This window comes from Paramisgurnus dabryanus, chromosome 3 (genome assembly GCF_030506205.2).
Source record: "Paramisgurnus dabryanus chromosome 3, PD_genome_1.1, whole genome shotgun sequence".
NCBI lineage: Eukaryota > Metazoa > Chordata > Actinopteri > Cypriniformes > Cobitidae > Paramisgurnus > Paramisgurnus dabryanus.
In genome coordinates, this window is record NC_133339.1 from 19,489,123 (window position 1) to 19,515,659 (window position 26,537).

The 26,537-nt window shown below is 35.1% G+C and overlaps 2 protein-coding genes across 3 annotated transcripts; both read right to left on the minus strand.

Moving 5' to 3' along the window:
- Positions 1-510: 510 nt before the first annotated feature.
- Positions 511-15,655, minus strand: LOC135733975 (uncharacterized). The gene is made up of 16 exons (XM_065252817.2): positions 12,693-15,655; positions 12,258-12,424; positions 11,657-11,831; positions 11,187-11,384; positions 10,952-11,071; positions 10,182-10,315; positions 9,714-9,770; positions 9,582-9,630; positions 9,296-9,496; positions 6,579-6,718; positions 5,452-5,520; positions 3,463-3,590; positions 3,257-3,368; positions 2,952-3,026; positions 2,720-2,863; positions 511-2,572 (listed from the first exon to the last, which is right to left on the minus strand). Exons 2-16 carry the CDS (start codon positions 12,417-12,419, stop codon positions 2,492-2,494), a joined length of 1,845 nt encoding a protein of 614 aa, XP_065108889.1. The 5' UTR covers positions 12,420-12,424; positions 12,693-15,655; the 3' UTR covers positions 511-2,491.
- A 3,658-nt stretch (positions 15,656-19,313) lies between these two features.
- dnal4a (dynein, axonemal, light chain 4a) lies at positions 19,314-26,177 on the minus strand. Of its 2 annotated transcripts, XR_010527062.2 has the most exons (5): positions 26,066-26,177; positions 25,408-25,492; positions 25,156-25,239; positions 24,675-24,966; positions 19,314-21,060 (listed from the first exon to the last, which is right to left on the minus strand). XR_010527062.2 is itself a non-coding variant. In XM_065252815.2 (4 exons), exons 2-4 carry the CDS (start codon positions 25,477-25,479, stop codon positions 24,802-24,804), a joined length of 321 nt encoding a protein of 106 aa, XP_065108887.1. In that variant the 5' UTR covers positions 25,480-25,492; positions 26,066-26,177; the 3' UTR covers positions 23,182-24,801. The 2 variants fall into 2 exon arrangements, 1 of the variants encoding a protein (XP_065108887.1); XM_065252815.2 differs by lacking the exon at positions 19,314-21,060 and having other exon boundaries at positions 23,182-24,966.
- Positions 26,178-26,537: the final 360 nt, after the last annotated feature.

A 26,537-nucleotide genomic window follows, 5' to 3' on the forward strand; every position in this document is an offset into this window, starting at 1 on the left:
CAAATTTCACTCTCCAAATACAGTCCCATGCAAAGCATGCTGGGAAGTCCACTGCCTAGTTAGTTGTGTTTACTAAAATAATTCATGTAGTTTTTTGACACAAAATTATTAAGTTAATTTCTTTCTTACAAATTTAAATCGATTATACATAATACAATTAAGTTGAATTTACTCAATAATGTGTTCATTTAGAATTAATCAATTTATTCCAATTTTTATTTTATTTTAACTCATATTTTGATAAGAAAAACAAGAATTAAAATGTTTGAATAGTTTACTCAATTTAATTTTGCTAAATCTACTAAGGCACAGAAACACTTTTTACAGTGTTGTTTGAAATTTAACCTGTCCAGTCGGACAACTAATTTTCTCTTACACTTGTCCTTCAAAAAATCCACTTGTCCCGGACAAGCGGACAAGCCTAATTTCGAGCCCTGGTATAACATTTTTATTTATGCATTGTTTTTATTATTACATTAGAAACTTCATTGTCAATTTCACTTTCAATAACATTGTCATTGTGCCCTTACCCTAACCTAACAGATTTATCAAATAATTATTGTATGGCACATACATTGTTATTGTACTATAGAAGTTTGTTGAGATGCTGTTCTGTATACCTTAGTTGTAATGTGTGGTTATTTTAATTTTTTTTACTAGTAACATCTCCTTGTGTTTGTTTGTTGCCGAACCTTATATCATTTTTATTTTTATTTTCAATGAACACTCAAAAACAAAGTTATATAAAATACAATATAAAAACCTTTAATTTTATATACATAGATTGTAGGTGATTGAAATAATTTTCAAATGTAAACAAGTTTTGTAAGAATGCAAGCAATAAAAATTAGTCTGAGGACACTCTTAAAAATAAAGATGCTTCATAATGCCATAGAAGAACCTTTTCTGTCTAAATGGTTCTTATAAAAGCACCTTTAACATCTTCAGATTATAAAAATGTATAAAGACATGCTTCTTTTAACTCTTTGCCGCCATTGAGGAGTTATCTTGTCAATTATGAGTTAATATTTACCTGATAAATATGCCTTTTTGATGAATTTCTATGAAAATACCCAATTTATAAAAAACTGAAGCAAAAATGATTTAATGAATTTTAAACTGCATGTTTGTTTGATAATCGTTTTGAGTCTGATCTCTAACATAAATTCCTTTACAAAAATGCAATTTTTAAAGCTTTTTGCTCAAATTTTTTTATTTTTTGAACAGAAATCCATATTTCAGTGGTAAAATTAAATAAAAAAGTAAATATAGGATGCAAGTTTTTTTCCTCATTTTGTTTGCAAGGAATTTTGTGAAACTTTTGTGAAAATCACAATGCTGGCGGGCAACCTTTTAAAAAAAGGCTGGCAGCGAATAAGTTAACTCTTTCCCCGCCAGCGGCAGCATTTTTTTTATAATTTTCACAAAACTTTAATGCCTTCCAGAAAATGTTGTTTTTTAAATAATTAAGTAATTGCATTTTTGTGAAAGACTTGCACTGAGTTTGAATTGTTTGAAGTGAGGGGTTGCTTTCGGGTTGTATAAGTTGGGTAAGAGTGCCCTCTGGTGGATAATAGCGAAAATACGGATTGTCAGAAAAACTCGTCACTGGCAGGGAACTATTTTCTCTTAATTAACGATTTAACTCGTCAATGCCAGGGAAAGAGTTAAGAACTTTTGGATAAATGGTTCTTTGAGGAACCAAAAATGGTTCTTCTATGGCATCGCTGTAAGTACCTTTTAATCACCTTTATTTTTTTAAGAGTGATTACGATTAACACCTAAAGGGATAGTTCACCCAGAAATGAAAATTCTGTCATCATTAGTCAACCTTATATTGTTTTTTTATGAATTTCTGTATTCTGTTGAACACAAAATGTGATATTTTATTAAATGATGGTAAGCACACAGTTGATGGTACCCATTGACTTCCATAGTATGTGTTTTTTCTACTGTGATCTTACTATCATTTGTCAAAATATCTTCTTTTGCGTTCAACAGAATAAATAAACTCATACAGGTTTAAAACAACATGAGGGTGAGTAAATGATGACAGAATGTTCAGTTTTGGGTGAACAATCCCTTTAAACGTTAGATCTGCTTACTCAGGTTTATTTCTTAAAGGAGAAGCGTGTTATATTTTGTCAAAATACTTTGTCTTACTGGTTTAAGGTGCACAGAATTTAATAAATAAAGATGATTGTTTCAAAAACCAAAACATTATCTGGACAAAAATAAACAATTTAAAAGATTAAAACAAATCTATTGTGGAATGATTAAAACAAGTTTTACAGTGCAACAGTGAAATGATAAAGTATAAAGCGATAAATCAAATTTCTTTCATTGTGATTTGAATACAGTCTATACAAACAAGAGTTTGTGAAAAAAGTCTTTAAGTCATGATGAAAATGCCATAACATCATAATGCATAAGGAAGGAGAATAGTAGCATATTTTCTTTAAAAACGATACGAGAGATAAAAAGAGAAATGTTATTGGATAGAGAAGACTTTCTTAAACTCCCTGTCTATCAAATCCTTCAGTCTGGCCCCCATTTTGCCAAAATCATTGTCCTTTAAAAAAACGAGAGAAAGAAATCTGTCAGAATAGTAAATAAAATCAAACTAAGTCTAAATGTAATGTAAATATAAAGCATGATGTAACTGCGTTTAAATGGTGTTGGTGGCTGATTTATGAATATGTCCAGCAGTGAGTCTCACCCGGTTAAATGTCCTGCAGTTGCTAAAGATGAGCTGAATATCCGACACAAAGTCTCCAACAGTGTGATAATCCTTAGCTTCCAGCTTCAGCTTTATTCTGTCCAGCCACATGGGATGAGTTACAAACTCAGCATATCGCCGCACCTGAAGGTTTCATTCATTTTTTGAACATCAGGCATTGTATTCATGTTTTACCATTGGCATAAGAAGATGTGTGAAGGTTTTTGCTTACTGTTTTGCGGGGGTCCTTTACAAACACATGCTGGGGGTCCTCTCTGTACATATATAACAGCAGGTAGTCGCAGTACTGAAACAACACACTGTTAGATTGGTTTATGCATACTTAAATAAGAGATATTGTTATGTATGAAGAACATCAAGTCTATTTTAGGGCCATTAAGATTTTATTTTGCTCGTTACATTATTAAGTGATAGTTAAGCACGTGAACCTTCCTATACACATAAATGTACAGCAAAACAAATTCTGAAAAAAAAACCATCTGGATGCATTCTGGAGAGAAATATGTGTTAAGTTACCAGTCTATACTGGGAGGACACTGGAAGTTTCAAAGCTTCTTCTTCAGTTATGTGACTGGAGTTACGCCACTGTTGATTGGTCCTCAGTACACAGAAAGTGCACATCCATTCTCTGCATATAAACACACATAAACATACATATCATCACATACACTCAGTGCAAATGTAATGATGTCATTCATAGAGAGCTTCTCTCTCTCTCTTACCCAGTTGAATCTTCGTTTACAGCTGGCAGGTGACATTGTGAATGAAAAGCTCGTGGACACTCATCACAGCACACAAGATCTCCGTCAGAGCCACACTCATAACACACGTCATCATTTCTCTGTTCTGACTGATCACAGGATAACAAAATATAACATTCATTCCTCATCTTAAAGTGCATTTTAAATTTTTCATGGGCAGTATAATAGGAATCTAACATCCAGTTCAGGGCTTGACAATAAGGAGTGCATGATGACCTGGGGGCAGCATAAACAATGCTTAGGTCACGTGACAGAACCAGTGGGCCAGTGCGGCACCATCACTAAAGTTTAAAAGTTTTGCACGTGCTTTTAAGGCCTTGCCATTTTAAATATTCAAGCAAAAAAATAAAAATAAAACGCAAAAGAGATTTCAAACGCTAGTTCGAAGCAGGCACACGGATAGCGGCACCTTCACAGGCTTCAGACAACCCGCAAATGCATGCAAATGGTTCAGACCGGGCGCAAATACTGAGTTCATGCTTTCTTTTGCTTGTTTACATGTTTACACAAAATTCTCTTAAGGTGCCACAAATATCCTTGTAATTATAGTCAGTTATGTGCTCAGAAATTAAATACACGTGTAACAATATATATGATCCGTGCATTAGGTTTTAAAGCGACAGTGGATCAGATAAACAACAAAATACAAAGAAATATTCACTCACTTTCACTGTTCTTGACTAATTCACTTTTTTAATAACGATTAATCTATATTTAAATTATATAGTGAAGACTATGTAATTATTTTACATTTGATTACTTTCAATTCAATATCTGTACCTAAAAAGTACAGTACTGTTAGATCAATCTGAAAAACAGTTTTTTTTACATGTTAACATTAGTCGATGCACAATGAATTTTTTCTTATTGGCATCAACATAAACAAATATTATAAAAATTATAAAAACAGAGGCGGACAGTACTTAAGTATTTTTACTTTCTACATAAAAGTATTTGTATTTTATCAGTGTTTTTCTTTGGAAAACATACATTCCAAAGCATATTATCATAATTTTTACTCCACTACATTTCATAATTTCAAGTTTTTGGTTTATATTTAATATTTAAGTACATTAAACATGAAAAGTAAAAGTACACAATTTTTATGTAATTAGGTATTAAATAAATTTTTATATGCAATATAAAAGGAATACACAGTATGATACAATGCTTTAGAATGTAGTGAAAAAATTTTTGATCACTCTGATAAATCGCATATGCTTGGAAAATTTACTTAAAATACTCAAGTAGTGTCCGCCTCTGGTTAAAAACGATATTGTTCATTGTTAGTTCATGTTAGTTACTGCATTTACAAATGTTAACAAACGCAACCTTATTGTAAAATGTTACCCTAACAGAAGTATAACAAATAAAGTGATAGGAATAACATTCTTAAAGGATAGTTCACTTTAAAATGAAAATTCTGTCATCATTTACTCATCCTCATGTTGTTTTAAACCTGTATGAATTTCTTTTTTCTGATGAACACAAAAGAAGATATTTTGAAAAATTATGGTAAACACACAGCAGTAAGTGACCATTGACTTCTATAGTAGGAAAAAATATTTTGGAAGTATTGTGATAAATAGAGAAAATAATTTAATAAATGATAAGCACACAGTTGATGGTACCCATTAAATTCAATCATTTTTTTATTCCTACTATGGAAGTCTATGGTCACTTACTGCTGTGTCATTTCTCAAAATATATTCTTTTGTGTTCATCAGAAAAAAGAAATTCATACAGGTTTAGAAAAACAGGTGGAGGAATAAATGATGACAGAATTTTCATTTTAAAGTGAACTATCCCTTTAAGCCCAGTTGCTTCAAATGACAATGTTTTTAGGTAATAAATGAATCAGGTAAGTACAAAACTTTGATGATGTATTTCTTCATGAGTTATTAACATTTGTTTGTTCTAAGTCATATGTCAGGTGTTAGTGATTTTTACCAGGTCATGTTCTTGATCACTGCATTTCTCACACTCACAAAGGAGTGAATGGATGCGCAGAATATCTTTCTGAAAATAAAAAAACACATTTGTATTACTCACTGATGGTGTACCTTAAGGCCTGGGTATACATTCCTTTTTAAAATTGTATGCAAAGATCAGCAAACACAAATTTCATCATCAGAATAGTATGCGAGTAGTGTAAATGTGCCACCAGATTTTTGTATCTTTGCACATGAGAGTCAAATACAGGTTACTTTGAAAGGCAGTCCATTCAACTGTACGAGTACGCTCACAAAGGCATAATAAACAATTTATACTTGGGCCTTAAAAAGTATTAGTATTTCATATATCTGACAATGCTGCCTATTTGAAGTGACTCAATTCTGTGAAAAAAAAGTGCATAAAATCCGATATTTTCCGATCTGTTTCAGGCCTCATTCATATGTGGAAATACATTTAATATAAGTCAAATACATGCATTCACATCAGCAATGTAAGCGGACAGATTGGATAGTCCCATCTTAAGACATGTTGTGCGTCATTAAAAATGCTGACAAATAACGTCAACTTAGGTGGACACCACCCGTGACACTTGACTCTTCCTAGCAGCACAATGGAGGGCAACAGCTCCACTTAGTGGAGTAATGTTGTCTTTACTTGTTAAAGAAATAAAGCACTATAATCTTATATAATCATTTTGTCTGTGCCCATTGCATATGGCAACATTTTTCTTCCTCTGAGGATTAAGCGGTTCCAGGTCAGTATGTCTACCTTGAATTTGCCAAGTGTTTAGTGTAAATGCAGATATTATGAATACGAGTCGCTTTTAAAAGATTGTGTAAGCAGGTCGTCCAAAAAAAAAAAAAAAAACGGATACAGGCAACAAATTGGAATTGGGCATTTAGATTTAAACATCTTCTAAATATCTTACTTTGTGTTCATTAGAATAAATTCATTCTTAATATATGATAGAATTTTCATTATGAGTTAAGTATCCCTTTAATTTGGTAAGCTAAAGTAAGATAAAAACATATGTTGATTTTTTTTTTTTGTGTAACTTTTCAACAGCCAACTATTTAAGCAAAGGTTTTGAAAATGTCTACATAAATTTGTAAGCTGGGTACCTTCAATAAGAAGTTAAGAGTTTTGCCATGGCACATTATATCTCTTCTCCAGTTTGGATCAGTGAGAGTTGTCTCCTGTTTGACAAACTCTTCAGGAGTGAGCCAGCTTTCATCGGTACGTATACATTTCCCACGCAAACCTGTAACACAGGACAAATAATAAACACAGCTGGCTAAACGCACAGACATCATCAACTAATAATAAAATTATGTCAGAAGCAAACTGCTATTTTTTGTAATAAGATCATCTATCACAGTTACTACTGAAGGCTGAAATAAACTTTGAAAGACTTTAAACTCACAAATACATACATTAACATATAGAAAGGAGTTTTCTCACATTGCAACTCACAGGAATGTGGAGAGAGACATTGATCTGTGAGAAAACTCCTTTCTTATCTGTCCTTCCCCCACTTTGGTCTCCTTCATCAACCCCCTGCCTTCTGTTGTTGGTGTGACTTTCGTGGGGTCTTTCATGTCCCTTAACAGTTGTGGGCTAATAATGTGTGAACTTTAGATGTTAGGGACCATTTACATGACAACAATGCAAAACCTTTGAAAACAGGTTTCAAGGTGAAAGGTTCTGAAGATGATAGCGTTAACATCTCTGTGTAAACTACAAAAAGATGAATTTGTGCCAATAGTGACATCACGCATATGCGTATTACATGTTGAGACATCGTGTGACATTGACAGCTATTGGCCTGGTATGCATAATACAGCATTTTCAGTAGCTTTTGCAGACTCATGCAAACAGGGATTGTTTTGACAACACTGTATGAAATGCAAAGGAAAAACTTTTCAATTTTTTGTACATTGTTGTCATGTTAACACATAGCTTTAGTTAAAGGGGACATTTCGCAAGGTTTTTTTTAAGATGTAAAATAAGTGTCCCTAAAGTACATATGTGAAGTTTTAGCTCAAAATACCTCACAGAGTTTTTACAACATGTTGGCACTTTGTAGGTGTGAGCATTTTTGGTTGTGTCCCCTTAAATGCAAATAAGATGATAAAATGCAAACACTGATCGCCATGATGGTGGTGTGTTTAAATTGAAACTTATTTGTGCTGTGAATTATTTTTCTCTCTCTCTCTTTCTCTCTGCATTAAATGGCTGTGCCGTGGTTGGATAGTGCAGATTAAGGGACAGTATTATAATAAAACCCCCCCTTGACATCACAAGGGGAGCCAAATTTGAATGACCTAATTTTTCAGATGCTTGCAGAGAATGGTTTACCAAAACTAAGTTACTGGGTTTTTTTACATTTCCTAGGTTGATAGAAGCACTGGGGACCCAATTATAGCACTTAAACCTGGAAAAAGTCAGCTCTTCATGTTATGTCCCCTTTAATATATCCATGGGAGGAAGTCTGCTCTCCTCTGGATATTTGAGGAAAGCTGATAAAATGCGGAGCAGGATTCTTGTTACAGATGAACACTGTAGTGCTCATCTTATGCCTCATTCACATTACAAGCAACAAAGCAGCACTTTCCAATCAATTTAATAAAAAGCTGCAGATTTCGGTGAAACAAGCAACAGTGACCATTGGCGCATCCGGATTGGATGTGTCCAGCAGCATAAACTTTGCAAAAATGATGAGCGACTTTCACAGGGCTCCCACTCTAATGCTACGTACACACCAAACGCGGGGCATTGCGTTACTCGCTCTAGATTACTCGCGGGATTTAACTTCATGTCATGCTCGAGTTGAATATTTTCAACTTGAGCGAAGACGCGTTTGATGCGAATAGCGCATGTTTTCGCTGTAAACACGCCACCCATTTTATGTCATTCCATGATATTCCAGAAATTCCATGACCTGTGGGAACCCTGTTTCAGGAATGACTACCAACGGGAGTAAAGCGTGGAGTTCACGTCATCCATCTTTCATTATTAACTGCAGTGAACAGTTACTGATTTATTCATAATTGTTGCTAGGACAACAAGAATAAGGAATGCCTCCTAACAAATTTATCGAAAGAGACGGGCAACACATAGCGACAAAGTGTGCATGCAACACTGCAGAAAATATACCGTATTTTCCGGACTATAAGTCGCTCCGGCGTATGAGTCGCATCAATCAAAAATGCGCCATGAAATCGAAAAAACTTCACCGAATTCAAGCAGAAGAACCGAAATTTTATCTGGAAAGGCAAGTTATTCAATTAAACAATAGCACACAGAACAGCAGGCTGAATAGGTGTCCATACATTAACGTAACATAAACAGTAACAGTTATTTACACGATACACAATAGAATACAGAACAAACCTGGAAGGCTGAATAGGCTAAATGAATAGAACAAGCCAGCGCACATCAAGTTCACAGGCTCTTCATTTCACATCACTGAATTCACTGAATTACATAAATACAGGAGCAGCATATAGCGGACTCTCACGGCTGTAGACGGCAATGATGTCTCTTAGTTCATATATGTCAAAATTAATACTGACTTACAAGTTGCACCTGACTATAAGTCGCAGGACCAGCTAAACTATGAAAAAAAGTGTGACTTATAGTCCGGAAAACACAGTATTGCTCTCCTAGACAAAGGCTTTTGTTTTTATAATCTTTTAACTGATTAAACTAGCATAATTGACGGTTTGTGGGTCACAGCTTGTGCCGTAACAAACATTATGTTTTGAAAATCGGGTGTGTCAACCTCTAAAAGTGTTTAAAATACTTCTACAGAAATCTGCATATACTGAATAAGTACCTGATGCAAACCGATATTTGTGTAGAGTCGCACTTAGTGAAACACAGGTGACTGGCAAAGAGGGAGTCTGAAAGACAGAAAGATCTTCCATGTCTTCTTCCTCTTCTTCCTCTACTCTCTCTCTAAACTCCATTCCTCCTTGCTCTTCGAAATCCTCAGCGTCTCTTTCCTCCTCTGTCCCAGGACTGGTTTCACTAGAGTCTTATGAAACAAAACATTGCGTTTAAACAGGCAAACACACAGCAGATAGCGTGTGTACACAAAACTTTTGGTTTCCGTTACTCACTGGTGCTGGAGTTTTCTGCTGAGCTGTCAGAAAGCCGCACTGGTGTGGTCTGCAGGAAGAAGCAGTTATTAACCACATGAATGTCAAAAATCAAATCATACAAAAACAAACTGAGGATGCAAAAGCAAGTACGTTTAAGACACATGTACGTTTTCTTCTCTCAATCGGTGGACACTGAAGATGCCCCTCCTAAGAAGAGAGATGAAAAAGAGAGATTGAGAAGGAGTGTCAAAGAGAAAGAGAGGAATTATGAGGTATTTTTGATTTTGATATGATCTGAAATAGTGTAGTTGTGAACAGCAAATCTGATACACACAAAAAAAATCGACCACAGAATGAGGCAAAGATAGAAGAGACTTTCAAAAAAATGGTACAAAAGATGGATGGTACCTTTTAAAACGGTCCTAATGCATACATTTGGTACCAATATGTACCTTTGAGGTACAAATACGCACTCTTTAAGTAAAAAAAAGTGTCCATTTTGAAAGAGTACCACCCCAGTAACAGCTTTTGCGCCGTTTTCTGAGAGTGCAGGTGATAGATAGTGTATATGGTTCTGTTATATTTGCATCTACGGTATTATGGGCCTGCTGTATTTACCTCAATGAGTTTCTTAAGTGGTGTTTTCCTGCAACGAATACTCTGTTTCCAGTTTTTGCACCTTTCTTTTCCTCCAAACTGTTCAAAACCAGATGGACTGAACCAGCGTTTCTGTGCAAAAATGCACTTCTCCCCTAGAGAACATACATAGACGTAACAGTCAAAGGGGGTGTTTTCACATATTCGTATTTACGCAAACTTTTCTCCTCCTTATCCTCTGCATTTAATTTTTTTTGTGCTTCGATTTCTTTAATTTTTAACAGAAGACGTTCAACGGTCACCCATCTTGCACAATATTGGTGTACCCACAATGCAGAGCATTGCAAGAGGACCGAGTCCTAAAAAGAAACAGCATAAACATGACTGACACCCATTTACAGCTGAAATGGACCAAACAAGAACCCAAGTCTTTTTTCAGGGACAGTCCGAATGTAAAGTTAACTTGGTCCTTGTTATCACAGAAATAAGCCCAGACAGTGTGATCAGGCTATACCTGACCGGATGACAGTAAACTAATCTGTAAATAAATACAATGTCATATACGTTATTAAACTGTATGTGTCAAAATGATTTGCAGCATCCGGGGTACAGTGTGGTATTAGAGCGGCTGTTATCTAGAAATAACAAACCTGTACAGTCAAACAAGCCAAACAAGCCATGTAATAAATACTTTTAAGCAACTTAAAGTCCATTGATCTACTAGTTAGGCTACAGGAACTTAGTTATGAGTCAGACAATAGAGTAACTAAAATAAAAATTTGATTGTAAACCTTTGGCCAGCTTGTCCCGATGAAGGTTGCCCTCTTGTGTGCCACAGGTTACAGGCAGCTGAGTTTTATAAATAGGCCACTTCCAAATCTCCTGACTGTCTCCTTTCTTTACAGGAGATGCTGTAAAGGAAAGACACATGGGTCATGATTGGAGTATTTGGCAGAAAAAAACCACAGAACAAGAATAGTGAGGAACTATGTGATAACTTTGGACTTTTTTAGTTCAGGGACTTACAGAAGGAGAGTTTCTTGCTTAATTTCTTTCGAGCGGGCTTGGAGGAAGATGAAGGACCTGGACTATCACTATCCTCACCACTTGCATCATCTACCTTTCTCTTTTTTGCCTTCTTTGCTTTCTCCTGCGTCCCCTCATTCTTCTCAGTCTCAGGTAATACTTCAGCATGAGAAGGTTCCTCATAGAATTTGAAGCTTCCTAGGCCAATCAAAACATACTGCATGAATGCAAAGTAACAACAAAACTTCACAATCTTAAATCTTGGAATCTAGTTATATAAGCCATATATCATATGTATAACACTGATATTATTTTTGCATCTTAAAACACATATGGCAGTGTTCGAATTATGTCAAAGATTTAGGGGGTTCCCTAGCCCATTTTGTTGCAGTTTGAGTTTAAAAAGATAGTGGTTAGGGGTAGAAAGGGATTGGGCTTAGATATTAAAACAGCCATGAAAAACGACATACCGTCCAGCAGGCTGTTTCTGAGCAAGCGTATTGTGGGATACTGCTGCAAAATATGGTCTTTAAACACACATCTCCAGAACTGAAGCATATGATTAGGATTCTCTTTCTCAATACAGTCCAAAACCTCATAGACACCCTTCTGTTTTTGTTCACGAGAACGCGTCGTTTTTAACTTCTACAGTGAAAGAGAGAGAGAGAGAGAGATGAAACACATAATAACATAATTACCTTGCACTAAATTTAGATTGTAGGGCTTAAGTATGACGTCACACAACGACAAAGTATCACAACAGTAACGGTATCACAATTCAATACTAATACAGCAATATATTTACATTTCAATGAATACAACAAGAAGGCAAAAAAAGTTAACATAGGATATTAACCCCTATTAACACTGCATTATTTGACAGAAAACTTACATCAAATACAACAACTCAAAAACAATTATGAAACCGATACAATCAACACAGCAGGTACAATTAGTATCCTTTTAGCATTTGTCAGGTAAGCAACTAGTGCTTTATTATATACTTGGACATCTTTATAGGCATTTTTGTTGCCTATAAATTTTGTTGAGTGAGTGAGAGAGAGTTCATACCTTATAAAGTTTCTCAGGGAGGAGGTCATAATCCCGAAGCTGGGTGAGGAAAGTGTGCGGCTGATCAATGCAGGACATTTCCGTTTTCTTGCGACGGAAAAACAATAACAAATCTTCATTTGTTAGAAAGTCTAACGGGTCCATTTGTGCGCTGAATCCCATTAAACCTGCGACATGACATTACTTTAATAACTTCACAAACACACGCGTCCCAATGCATTACACAGCAAGCAAAAACTATAACTACCACACGCTGTAATGCATTTATCCATTACATAAACATTATTATGCAAAGTGTCCTGTCGTGAAGTAAAACTTATTGTCTCTTTTCGAGTCCACACCTCATACTTGCTCACAATAATCTACAGGCCAAACGTGTACAAATGTTCTGGTGCTGCTTTAAAAACAATATTGTGATATTAAACTCATGCGTACCTGTCAAAAAGTGGACTGTCTTCAAGTATTTGTATGTTTCTGTGTATGACACGGCATTACAGAAACGCTTCTCTCCAAATCTCCCGCCAGTATACGATACTGTAGCAATGCATGTAGGACTAGTACAGAAGGAAGTGATGTAGAGAAAGTAAAAGAAACACCGCAGGATCGCGGTTCTGGCTAGAGGGGATACAGCTATGGCCAAATCTCGCGAGATGTTGGTTTAAGGTTGTTGGGGGTAGAATTATGATCAAAAACAGCTGTCCTGGCCAGTTAGGCTACAGCTATGGCCTAAATCATTTTAAATGCTTAGTTTATGGATAGGATTAGGATGAAAACAGCGTTTATCCTGTGAGATTTCACGAGATTTTGGCAGTAACTGTATCCCTTTTAGCTACAACCCAGGACCGCCCACACTAAAACTAAACAAGAATACAGTCTGCTGCAATTATTATTTTGTCCACCAGAGGGCGCAGAACAACCATAATATAACACGAGACTCGACCATTACTTGGTTTTTTACAATTAGGGTACTAAGGATTTTTATAATAATACAGTTCGCGCAGCTCTAATATGAAAAAACTAAAAACATAAAAAAATTCTCAATGCAATAAATAATAATAAATAAAAAACTTTAGTCACAAGACAGCTGCAAATACATCAGGCCCTAGGGGAAAACATTTACAGGCACCGTTTCCTCTATCCTTACCTTCGTAAATATTCTTAAAGGTGACTTACCGTGGTCCTTTTTAGATTCAGATATAATGGTTAAGCAGGTGAAATCACTGGTGGGAAATTAACTCATGACAATTCATATAAAGCTGCAGCCAGTTCTGTTTTTGCACTTATAACCAGAGCGTAGCTGCTGGGGGGGACGGGGGGACATGTCCCCCACACTTGTGTTCACACCGCCACCGGCGAGAGTGTCAAAGTGGCCGGAAGTCATTCCTTTTCAATGAGAGCTGGCGGCAAGCTCTGGCAAGCGTCGAGGAGAGTTGAAATCAGCTAAACTTTATGGTATGAGCTATGACACTGTTCGGCGGCAACCAATCGGAAGGCGGAAATGCTCGGCTACAACCAAGCGGAAGGCGGAAACCTCGGCTTTACAGGATTCCAGCGAATGCATTCAATCGTCAGAGCATCCACTACACTTTTTCTAAAGCGTCGTTGGCAGGACTGCCAGATCCAGCGTGAATATTTTCGGCAGTGTTCTCTGATTTGTTCTTAGATTTGAGTGAACTAAAATTCCGCCAATCACAGAGCGAATCATCTCTTGGGCGCATCTGCTATGTGCTTCAAATCTCTTGTTGCTCTTGTAAATTTTCGTTCGTTCATTCACTTTGCTATTAGGCCGTCTGTGATAAAATGCACGCCAGAAAAAAGCAATTACATCAAATTACATCCTTTTTCAAACACACACTGTAAGTAGACTATAACTGAAATATTGTAAATATCATAAAATATCTTTATTTCATAAAAATAAAGACGGTCTCACGTTGGTCTCAAAGTCCTGTAGTATTTTTAAATTTTGAGTATGATTTCCCAAAAATAGGTTCCTGTAAGATATCATGGCATGTTCTCAAAATTGCCACTAGGGTGCTGCAAAATGCCAATTGGTATTCTATTTGGATTTTATTATTATGAACATCAGCTTTGGGTCACATCACCATACAGCTGCCACCCCACTCACACTTTTAAATTGGCTGCTACACCCCTGCCCATAACTAATAATGCAACTGGGCAATATCTTTCAACGTGTCACACCATGGGCCACGCTTTTATTGGACACAAAAGATAGCACTTGGCAAGATATTTGACAGATGTATGTGGGCTCAATAATAATAATATATGCACATTTAACACATTCTGGCATTACGTGTATTCACATGAGAACACATGAGAATACAATCCTGCATTGTTGTTTGAGGCTACATCTCTCAGTGTGCATTGAATACAAACTTTTTATTTATATTTCGATGCACTCTGGGTTTCTATGTTTTATAATATCGTTCTTCCAGTCCATAAAGTAAAAATATATCATAAAGACCAAACCTGTGACATCATGTATTGTAAGCATGACCTCAATACAAAGTGGCCTGATGTAAGAAATTCGGGAATTAAGAAGACATACGCACACAATGATATGCACACGCACACAGCAGCAATGCGTAATATCTAAAAAGAATCTTTACATAACATAGTTACAAATAAAGACCAAAGAGATCTGGTTTTTATGCACAGGCCAACTGTCACAAGAAAATTTGACATGCCTTTATCCACAGAGCCCAGAGCTAGTGCGATCTATCACATCATTTATTCAGTTTGTTCACTTGTGTATGTTGAGAGGCTGTTCCCTAGTGTAAAATGATTTACTTGTGGCTTTTTAATGTCCTCACAGTAACAACAAACGCACATACAGTATACCCCAAAGCACAAACAACACAGATTATCAAGAAGATATTACAGTAAGTAATATCGTGCATGTTTGAAGGAATCAAACTCTTTTTTGCAGTATTCAGCACAATTACTGTGTAGTACTTAAATCTACTGTATGAATGAAATATCAGAATGAACACAGGTTTTGTGCTATACTATACGAGTACACATAGCTTACAACCTTGTATTTAAGTAAAACAGTAGTCATTATTATGGAAGCCCAGTTCCGCCACATAAAACTGTGCTTCCATAAATCAAATTTATAAAAAAAAGTCATTAATATAAGATATTAACCCTGGAGAATCAAATTTGTTCAATAGAATGAATGGGTTTTTGGATTTTCCTGGGTTCTCCAGGGTTAAATTATAACAGCAAATGTGTACCCAACTGAGTTTTTATTTCATTATTTTAATCTATTATCTCATTATGATATATCTCTATATAGCAAAGCAGGATAGGCTTAATACATTCTGCTAAAATTGCGGTTTAAGCGTATATATGTTCACTGTATGTGATGGCATCCATTATCTTAATATGAGTATAGGGCTGCATAACGATTAATCGCGACTAATTGATTGCAGAATAAAAGTTTTTGTTTACATTATATAAGTGTGTGTACTGTGTACAATAATTATATATATATATATATATATATATATATATATATATATATATATATATATATATATATATATATATATATATATATATATATATATATATATATATATATATATATAAATACACACACATGCATGTATATATTTAAGAAATATTTACATGTGTATATACATTTTTATATTTATATATAATTATTATTATATATAAATACCTTACACATAAATATATATTTTTATTAAAGTTATACATAAATGTGTGTGTATTTATATTTACATAATTATTATACACAGTACACACACTTATATAATGTAACCAAAAACTTTTATTCTGCAAACGATTAGTCGCGGTTAATCGTTATGCAGTCCTAAAAATTAGGTTACTTGTCAACAATATAAAATAGTGCTTTTAATTTATTTAAAGTGCATGTTGAATAGTGTAAGATCCATAACATTAAGAAGTTTATACTATTTATTGTTATAATATTTTGTATATTCATAATAAGTACATCTTGTATGTTTTGACTGCATCACTTTTTAGTCAATGAATACGTAATTTAGTCAGTGTTGGGGGTAACGCATTACAAGTAATGCGCATTACGTAATATTACTTTTCTGAAGTAACGAGTAAAGTAACGCATTACTTTATAAATGTACACATTAATATTTGAGTTACTTTAAAAAAAAAAGTAATGCGAGTTCCTTTTCAGTTTAACCAATTCGATTTAAATGCAAAAGAAAATTAAAAGTAACAGAAGCATTACTTTCCATGAAAAGTAACTTTTAAAAGTAACTTTCCCCAACACTGCATACAGTTACCAGTGTTGGTAAGAAAGGCTTGATACTAGACTATTGACCATTAAAATATGAAACCATATTTTATTTGATGCTTGATCAAGAGTAAATAGATCTTCAGTTTAATTTTCAATTTGTAACCTGAAATGTGAAAAGTACAGTGCAAGTTTACAGTTTTACAAATCAAATCCTGCATGCACAATCCCTATAGAAATGGCAAAGAACTTGAAAATAGCTTACACTGCAATTTCAAATACGTATTTTCTAAATATAGTAAGCAGTATATTAGTATGCAGTAAGCAATACTGCATCCTGTGCAAAATGCTATCTATTACATTTTGTTAGAGCCAGCAGTGTTATATTATGTATGTAAGTAAATAAGAAAACTAAATGGCTAATTAAAATTCATTTAATAGTGACAGATGAATCTGTTCTGTACACCCAATGTTAATGCATAACATTAACTTCAATACTAGTACTTTAAGTGAAGGTCTGTCTAACTCGCAAATACACATGACTATCCTGTTTATTAATACTGTATGTGTCACGAGGCTAGACATCAAGCTTAGAAACAGACTGTATTAAATATTTACAACTCTTCCTTTTCATACCCTTCAGCTTGTGCATTACCTCACCTAATTATTTTCTCATTCCACGACCTCACTTCTTGGCTCTTTCTCTCTCTTTCACATAGACTGTTGGTTTGTCATTTTTTTTTTTTTTTGTTAAAAGGGAACTGCTGCAGTAAACAGGTGATGTAATCTCATGTGTGTGCTATTCGAGGCATCAACCAGCTCTCATGTATGACAATCATTCATGTATGAAATCTCATACTTGTACAAATAAAAGACTATATCTCCATACATGAAGAAGGGAATAATGTGGGGGAGACGCTGCTTGTGCACTCACTCACTTTCAATTAATATTTTATTCAACCCCTGAGAGAAAAACACAGGGAGAATAAATTCTTAAAGAAGCCACTGCTATCCTGAACACCTCTGTAATTAAATAAAAACTATAATCGGAAATATAACCATGATCCAAGCACTTTGACTATTTTCGCCTAAAATATAATATTAAGCTCATAAATATGTAATGAACACGAGAAAACAAGTCAATCCTGGGCCCCAAGCTATCTCTCTGCAATTGTGAAGAAATGTTTGTTACACTGGGACATAAACAAATGGGCAGTATTATCAGAAATGGCTGGTAGGACAACCGCCAGACACGCTTTTAGGTCAAGAATGGCTACTTCGGGATGGGGAGGACATTTTCATTGTTCCACACCAAACCCCCATTCATTCTCATTCCATGGCTAAAGGCATAAGTATAGTAATTTTTACGCATATGCTAGGGTCCATGTTCAGTGCACGGGACACATTTTTCGTCATCAGAAGAAGTACTGTACGTGCACCGCCGGATTTTTGAAACCTTGCGTACATTGTACGCGTTGGTTTACACAAGTGCAAACAGGAGTATGTTGTATGTAGGTCACAAGAGGTATTGCAATTTGTTGCAATGCACGTGTTGAACATTTCTGAGTCAAATGAATGATGCTTTGCAAGGCCATGCATACTGTACGCTCGCAAGACTATGGCCAGGGCTTTAAGCTATAGGTGGCAATAAATTCCTTAAAGAGCACCTATTTCATTGCAAAAACAATGTTATTTTGTGTATTTGCAATGTGATCTCGTGAGAATACGTGTGCATTTTTACGTTTCAGCGTGGTTGTACCATACGTATGTTTACTTTTACGTTTATAACACACTGAAAAATATAATAGCTTGTACAGTCTAAATGTTGCTCAATGCCCAGCTCCATGCACAGAGGGTAGACGCACATTTCACCGTGACAGCGCCACCTGGCACTCGTTGGCCAGTACAATCGACACAGTAGCCTATCTGTACAGATGTGAAGCTAAGATTCATCCAAACAGTCGCTAAGTTTGGCTAAATGGGTCTAAAAGTCACTAGATGTAGTTGGCAAGCAACAGAGTCACTGAGTTGGCAACACTGCTTCAGCCAACCCCTTTTTTTAAGCAAGTAAGCCCCACCCACTGATTAACATTGAATTTGCATACAAGTTGAAAATAAAAATAAACACGAAAATTACAACGAAAAACAGAACCTAAAATTAAAACTGAACTTTACATTTTAATTTTGTCCCTGTTATTGCTTGGGCATGAAAAAAAGCCTTTTAAAAAATGAATTTACAGATTCCTTTTCAAGCTTGCCTTTTTATTTTAATATTGTCAGTCTTGACTCAAGATTATATTGAAAATGAAATGTCAAATCATCAATTTAATTTAATTTTTCAATTTGGCCGGAATGATGCTTCATCACGTTAAAAATGAAAATGAAATAATTTAATATAATGTTTTAATTTTTATTTTAGCATTTCATTTTCAAATGTGGGACATATTTTGCGATTTTATTTTTTATTTTATAATTTAATTAATTATTTTATATTTTAATTAATTAACTTAAAAAAGTCCACAAATACCTTCCATACACACTTACATACCAAAGGAAATGTAAAAACGTAAATCAGACAACAGGTGCTCTTTAAGACCTCTATATTGCATTCAATCAAATGGCCATTCAGGAGTATTGGCTGAAACAACTCTATACATTCTTTCAAACATAAAGTTGACACAAAACTTAAATGTTCACTCAATACATGCAGAACAATGTTAAAGATATTCGAAAAAGTAGTTTGAGAAGTAAAAACACATGTGGCACAGTTTTAATACTGTACTACATACGTAAATGAGCTGTTCACATTGAAGGTTAAGTGGGCCACATTCTGTGAGCCCCTTCTGATATCAGCAGCCAATCACAACATTGCAACATGAGTCCACCAAAATGCAGTCTTCACCCTATCTGATATGGCAAGAATAAAGGACCCTTTCAACAGATATTCTTTGTTTCCCCCCAGAGACTAAAACAGATCGACTTCAAGTTATGGATCTCCCTTTCAAAGAGACAATAAAAGTAACACCAAGATCTCAGTCTCCAGTCTGTATGGTTAGCAATAAACTAAAATTGAGTCTCCCTCAGAGACTATAACACTCCATGTTCTTAGTTTCTGGTGCGTGCACTCAGATACTACAACAGATCAACATTGTTCTGAGTCTCAGTGTCTGTCTCCCATCCTCACCAGGAGAGCAAACATTCACTTCAAGGTACCATCATCTGTGGTATTATTATATTGTCTATACAAAAAGATATACATATATATCAGTTTCATTGTCAATTTAATAATTTCACATTCATCAATCAGCTTCTGTATTTGAGAAAAGCAGATCAGCACGTGTAGACATATCAGACTGACTGAAAAGGAGATGAAAAACCCAAGCAGGGAATACAAATCTGTATTCATCCCCAATCTCTGTCTTTTCCTGACTGATACACCTCTCATAAGCCTCTCGCCTGCCATCATACACATTTAAACACACACAGAGTTATGTAATGAATGTAATCCCCCTGACTCTTTTCTGAACATTTATGATCTGCAGTACAAATCACTATACATATTCCTGCACCTCTTTTCACTTTACATCTCCCTCATTTTTCACCAACTCCTCCTTTTCTAGGAACATTTTATCTGGTCCTGTTTGACAAATTCATTTTATCCCTAACATTGATTTCTGATTCCATCTGTTCTTCTCTTGTATTTGTTTTACTGGAATTTGCTTTTACTGTAGCATCAGTTGTGCAGTTTTCCCTCATGTATATTCAAAGATCTTGCCTGATTCAGATTTTTGCCTTGCATTGTCTTTCCTGCTGTGCCTCTCTGCGGTGTGTTCCTGGTCAGCAGAATGTCAGGCAGCTCTTGCGCTACCCCAGAGAGAACCAAGCTGTTAATGAGAAGAGAGAGCCAGACACACGCACACAACACTGATCTGGGCTCAGTATCTGAAATACAGAGAGGGAGGGAGAGGAACACAGAAACCGACAGAAGAGACTGGGAGATGTGTTATAAACACATCATGTCTGGGCAAGAACCCACCATGGATAGAGAAACAAACTGAACGGATGTGAAAAGATTGATGGAAAACTAAAAAAGATGAGAATTTAGAACTGTTATAACATCTGCAGGACAAAGATTATATGGCATTTAAACACAATTTTTGTACATAAAATTATGTAGGATAATTTTATGTAGAAAACATTAAAAGTGCAGTGTGTAAATTTTAAGATGATCTATTGACAGAAATGCAATATAATATGCATAACTATATTTTCAGTGGTGTAAAAAAGACCTTACACAATGAACCTTAACTTTTTTATTACCTCTGGATAGTGTCTTTCTATCTACATACACCAGGGCCCCTTACAAGGAGGTCGAAAAATTGCACCGACATGTTTCTACAGTAGCCTTAAAGGGATAGTTCACCCAAAAATGAAAATAATGTCATTAATGACTCACCCAGATGTTGTTCCAAACTCAGAAGACCTCCGTTCATCTTCGTAACGCAGTTTAAGATGTTTTAGATTTAATCCGAGAGCTTGCTGACCCTTCATTGAAAATATATGTGCGACATAACTGTCCATGTCCAGAAAGGTAATAAAAACATCATCAAAGTAGTCCATGTTACATCAGTGGGTCAGTTAGAAGGTGTTGAAGCATCAAAAATACATTTTTGTCCAAAAATAACAAAAATTACGGCTTTATTCACCATTGTCTGCTCTTCCAGTTCTGTTGTAAACGGTGTGCACGAGACTCAAGTCACGTGACTGCAGTGACACGGCTGACGTGTTTTCCTCAGACATGTTTGTGAAGTTTTTTTTTTCAAACTTATAGCGTAAGTCTCCCTCAGACTGTAAACAAAGCTCGGGCGCACAAAAAAAAAGGTGGGGCGCACCAGATAACACGTCAGCCCCGTCGTACGTCAGCCGTGTCACTTCAGTCAAAGGCATAACCACATATGAACTAAAACCTTAATACATCAAGGGGCGGTTTCCCAGACAGGGTTTAGACAAGTCCTAGACTAAAATAAATGTAAGACCGGTCCAAACTGAAAACAACTTGCACTGGCATATCTTAAAATACATCAGTGCCCTTTGTTTTCCCTCAAAATGTTTTTACAGTGATTCTTGGGAATTTGGATAAAACAGGTTTAAATGTTGAAAAAAAAAGTTAGTTAAATTACAAAATCTGAAGGTATATAATTTTAGACCAAGGTCTTGGCTGTTCAGCAATTTCCTGTGTTTGTATTTTTTTTTTATAAAATAGGCGTTTTTCCAGTTATTACTCATACAACGTTTACTTTAAGCCTAAATAGAAAAAGTAAATATTTTTTTATTTAATAAACATATTTTTGTATTAATAGAGACTATTACTTTAATAACTCAACAGAACTGAAGAAACATATTGTAAACATATTCATTTAAAACAAATAAAACTCTGTCTGACCGTAGTGACACTAATCTGACGGTGGTGACATTGGCCTCATTATTTCAAAATGTATACCACTCAAGTCAATGGCTTCTTGCTTAAACTTTACGTAAATATTTGATCCAAACAATAACAATCCTGAGCACTGTGATGAACAAATATCAAATCATAACTTCCTAAAATACATTAAACCTGACAGAAAAGAAAAAAAACATGACGGTGGTGACATCTGACGGTGGTGACAAAAACGTAATATAGATAAAAAAAATAGATGAGTGGTTCACATTAGCCATCTTGTTTCCCCTCTGTTGCTAGCTACTTCAGACCTCTTCTTAAAAATGATACACTTATTTCATAATCTAATCTAATATTTTTTATACAAAGATGACGCTGTTGACATGTTATGCTTGTCACAGTAGCAGTGTCCAAAAATATGAACAAGTTTAAGAGAAAATAGCAAACATACAGGAGCTTGAGTGAACTTGAAGCATGCAGTAGAGATGAAGGTTTGAAAATGGGGTCCTCAGGAATGCAGTTGACCCTGTAGTTGTCTGATTTTATTGCTTTTTATAAATATCTGACGGTGGTGACAAATATGTGGGACACATTTTGAGCAATCACAAAATAATAGTAAATATTGTTCAGAACTCACTGTTTGTAGTTTTGAATACATATTACAATGAACTCTTTCATGTGGTAAATATATTATTCAATTCAATTCAATTATTACTTTAGGCTTTTTTATCAAGTTAAAATGATTATCTCTTAACCGAGGACAGCTGATTTTGAAGGCAGTGGCCAGCATATAATCATTAAATTAATACAAAATAAAAATAAACCTATAAAAGAACCTTACATATGTGCAAAGAACCCCCTTGAATATAACATTGATTCTTTTTCTTCATGAAAATTTTATTAATTTCCAACAGAATTAGCACTTTTCTTAGGGGGACATGTTTTTGCCAAAGTTTCAAGAATCAGTGACTAGTAAGGCATGTTTGTTAAAACCAGTTATATTTCCTAATTAAACTAAGGCCTAGTCCTGGCTTAAGCTAATCCCTGTCCGCTAAACCACCCCCAATGTAAAACAAAAATGAAAAATCATCGATTAACTGACTTTGGTCAGTCGTTTTATTTAAAGATTTTTAAGAAGTGATTTGATTTTATATTAATAGGCCTTAAAGCAAAATATTAGTAAAATACATGACAGGTTCAGACTGAAAACACATGCACATTTTGAATATGCTAAATCGAAATTAAAGTTTATTTCAAACAGAGCAATTATTGCACAGTGTTGACATTAAAAGTATTAAAAAAGTGAATAAAAGATCAGAATAAAATCATTAAAAGGTCATACAATTTCAGGGCCCCAAACAAATTCAGCATTACTGGAACATGAGGACTTGAATATTCTGATAAAGTCTATCAGCATTTTACTATATCTGAGATCAAAGCACTATTCAGATGGTAATCATTTTTTGGGATGATGTTAAAAAATATTTCCATTCCAATTTCAAAACATATCAGTGCTATTGTTTTGACTCATGATGCAGCACACCAGTATTGTTTTTTGTAAGGTTTGTTTGCAAACACAACCTAAATGTCCTAAATAATATAACTTAAGGGATATGGTCCATGACTAAATTGGGGATGACCTGTGGTTACTCAAATTATCATATCTGCACCATAACATGACATTAAAGAGAGCACCTATTGTCCGATTAACGTTTCATAATTTCCTTTGGTGTGTAAGTGTGTATTAGTACATGTTAACGGTATGCAAAAGATACATACCCTAATGTAAAAGATAACGCGAGTTATCATTTCCAATGTAAATCTCTTTTCTTGGACTACAACAAGCACACGGATTGTAGGCAACAGTTAACTTCCTGGGATTGGTGATGTAGACAAGACAGACATTATCATTATTCCTACCACTTTGTCTTATAGTCTGTAAGTTAACTCGTGTTAGCATTGCATTGTGACCGAAACTTTCAAACATGGTAAGGAGCGTCACATTTCCTGCTGAGGTATGCAAGCCAATCGCAACGTACAGATTAGCTGGCCAATCAGGGACACAGAGCTTTTCAAATCCGTGCATTTCAGGAAGAGAGTGAAATCTGGAGCTACAAAAATTTATGGTATGTGGAAAATAATGAATAATGTGTTTTTAACCATAAATCACGCAAACACATTTTATTATACCAAATACACAAAATAACGTTGTTTTAAGCAATGAAATAGGTGCTCTTTAAATGTGGTGTCTAATATTATGCAAAACCTACACGCTAATGCTATTATAATGAAGACAAGCTTACTGGTCTGAATGATGTCTCAGAGTTACTACTATCATCATTGGATGTCTGTGATTTCAAGTATAGATTTGGCAAGTCACCGATTACAAAACCCACTGAAGTATTCTAGACTATAAAAGATTTATTTCCTTTTAAATCATGTGTTTATGTCAAATAGGATGGAGAGATATAATTTATACAGTATATAAAACAAATTTTCTTATCCAGACAAAAATTTCAAAGGACCGGAGTTAGCTGTACTGTAAAACACTCAGTAGTGTAAATTGGGATTTTTACATTAATTTTAAATTAAAAAAGGACTAAAATAATGCAAGTCTGTAAACACATTTCCCTTCAGAATACTGTGCATGATTATGTTAATGTCACAACATTAAAATTAAAGCCTGAAGATTAAATCCTGAGGAAAAATGCATACATACCTAGGAATTCGTATCCCTCCTCACACATCATTTCACACACACATCAAGTCAAACAGGGCTGCATAGTAAAGACAAGTCTGTGGGTACAAATCGCTCACAGTGCCAACTGTGTGGCCAAGAGGTGACATCAGGAACATTTCCACACACACACGGCCAGACTTCCCCCGAAGAACATGTACAGCAGGTTCTTGACTTCGTGGGACACCTCGAACCCAAAACCTTCACCAATGACCACATGCCACGAATTCCCAAACTTCTTATCCATGGACTCCTTTATCATCTTGGCAGCACTCTGAATAAACAGTGTGTGAAAAAGAGACAGAGCGGAAGATGAAAGCATGTAGGCTAGTAGAACAGTCCAGATGGCCAGACTATGAGTGTGTGAACCGTACTGACTATTCAACACACTCCACCCCACCTGTGTGACCTGGGAAGCACATTTATCTGACATGAATCATATACTTGCATGCACCTGACTCACCTCGTTGTTGGTGGCAAATTTCTCACAGGCTGTCACACAGAGCTCCATTGTCTCCACTCGCATCTCTTCCGGCATGTCTGTGTGCTGCATGCAAAACCAACAGTAAACACTGCATATTACTCATACGTGATGGATGAAGACCTTTGAAGTATCATATTTTGAAAAGAAAAGCGAGCGGTTTGAGTGATCTAGTGCAGACAAACAGACAGATTCATAACTGATTATTTGTATGTAGGTCACAGCTACACCCACCCTGATGAGAGGAAAGCTGTGCACTCTTTTGTAGTCCGCTTCATCTTTTTTACCATCTACTGTTTCAGCCATCCTTTCCTTTTACCTAAAAAGTAAAAGACATAGATTATAATTTTTGATACTTAAAGTTTTAGTTTAGAGAATAAAAAGCACATATTTATTTTGTCCATCATGTATAAAATCACCTGTTCGTATTGTTTTACTATACTTGCAATGTTATTGCACAGTGCACCAAGTATATGCATGCAGCCAACGCGTGCCTTAATAAACGATAGCTATGATTAAATTAAACAAAACATAATAATGATTATTCACTGAGAAAAAAATAAGTCTTTGCAAGCTGTACCAGACATGGGAAACTCTAAGCTACAAAGCAGATTAAACCATATAAAAACAATTATACAACAAACACGTTTCAGTCGTTTAATACATTATTAACTAAATGTAAAGACAGTGGAAGATAAATATAACCAAATAAACACGTGTGGGACAAGTGTTTGTTTTTAGCATCACTGTGCTAATGTTAGCTTCCTGAGCAATTCCCGTTCGTATTGCATTTAAATCGTCTTTAAAACAGACACATGGATAGAAAAAGAGAACAAAATAGTAAAGACATGAATTTAAACATGCGAAACGATCTAAGTTTTAATTTAATCACCGTTTTGTCGCGTTGTGAACAGATACTCTCCTCTTCAAATGTTGTCATGGAGACGCTACTGCCCTGGCAGCCTCCGACTCACGTGACCTCGTCATTTCCGCCTTGCATTTATCGAAGCTTGGATTTTAAAATTCATAAGAATTTGATTGAACTGTTAATGGTGACTGAGAATACTTTTACCCTCTTTCTTCCCTTTTTTTCTTCTTTTTTCTTTCTGTCTTTCTTTCTGTCTGTCAGGACATTTTGTAGAAGCTAATGCTCAATTGAATAATGTTTTAAATTTTAGTTTTAACCTTCATATCAACATGTATATTTAAAAATTTATTTAAAGGGCAAGCGAAAAAATTTCTACTTTTACATCCCATATGGCAAAAATTGCCAAAATAAATGTTAAAATATGTTAAATACATTTGAAGTTGTAAATATATTTAATTTCTAAATTTTTAAACGTATGTTTACACGTTTGTAACAT

Bases quoted from the DNA above. Each gene is read 5' to 3' on its own strand.
- LOC135733975 (XM_065252817.2), bottom strand. From the start codon at position 12,419: ATGGGATTCAGCGCACAAATGGACCCGTTAGACTTTCTAACAAATGAA. The intron at 10,316-10,951 runs GTTTACAATCAA...TATGTTCTCTAG, and splicing joins TCGGGACAAGCTGGCCAAAG to GGGAGAAGTGCATTTTTGCA. The intron at 3,591-5,451 runs GTAAAAATCACT...TCCTGTGATCAG, and splicing joins GTGATCAAGAACATGACCTG to TCAGAACAGAGAAATGATGA.
- dnal4a (XM_065252815.2), bottom strand. From the start codon at position 25,479: ATGGCTGAAACAGTAGATGGTAAAAAAGATGAAGCGGACTACAAAAGA. The intron at 25,240-25,407 runs GTGGGTGTAGCT...TTTTGCATGCAG, and splicing joins ACAGCTTTCCTCTCATCAGG to CACACAGACATGCCGGAAGA. The intron at 24,967-25,155 runs GTGAGTCAGGTG...CTGTTTATTCAG, and splicing joins AATTTGCCACCAACAACGAG to AGTGCTGCCAAGATGATAAA.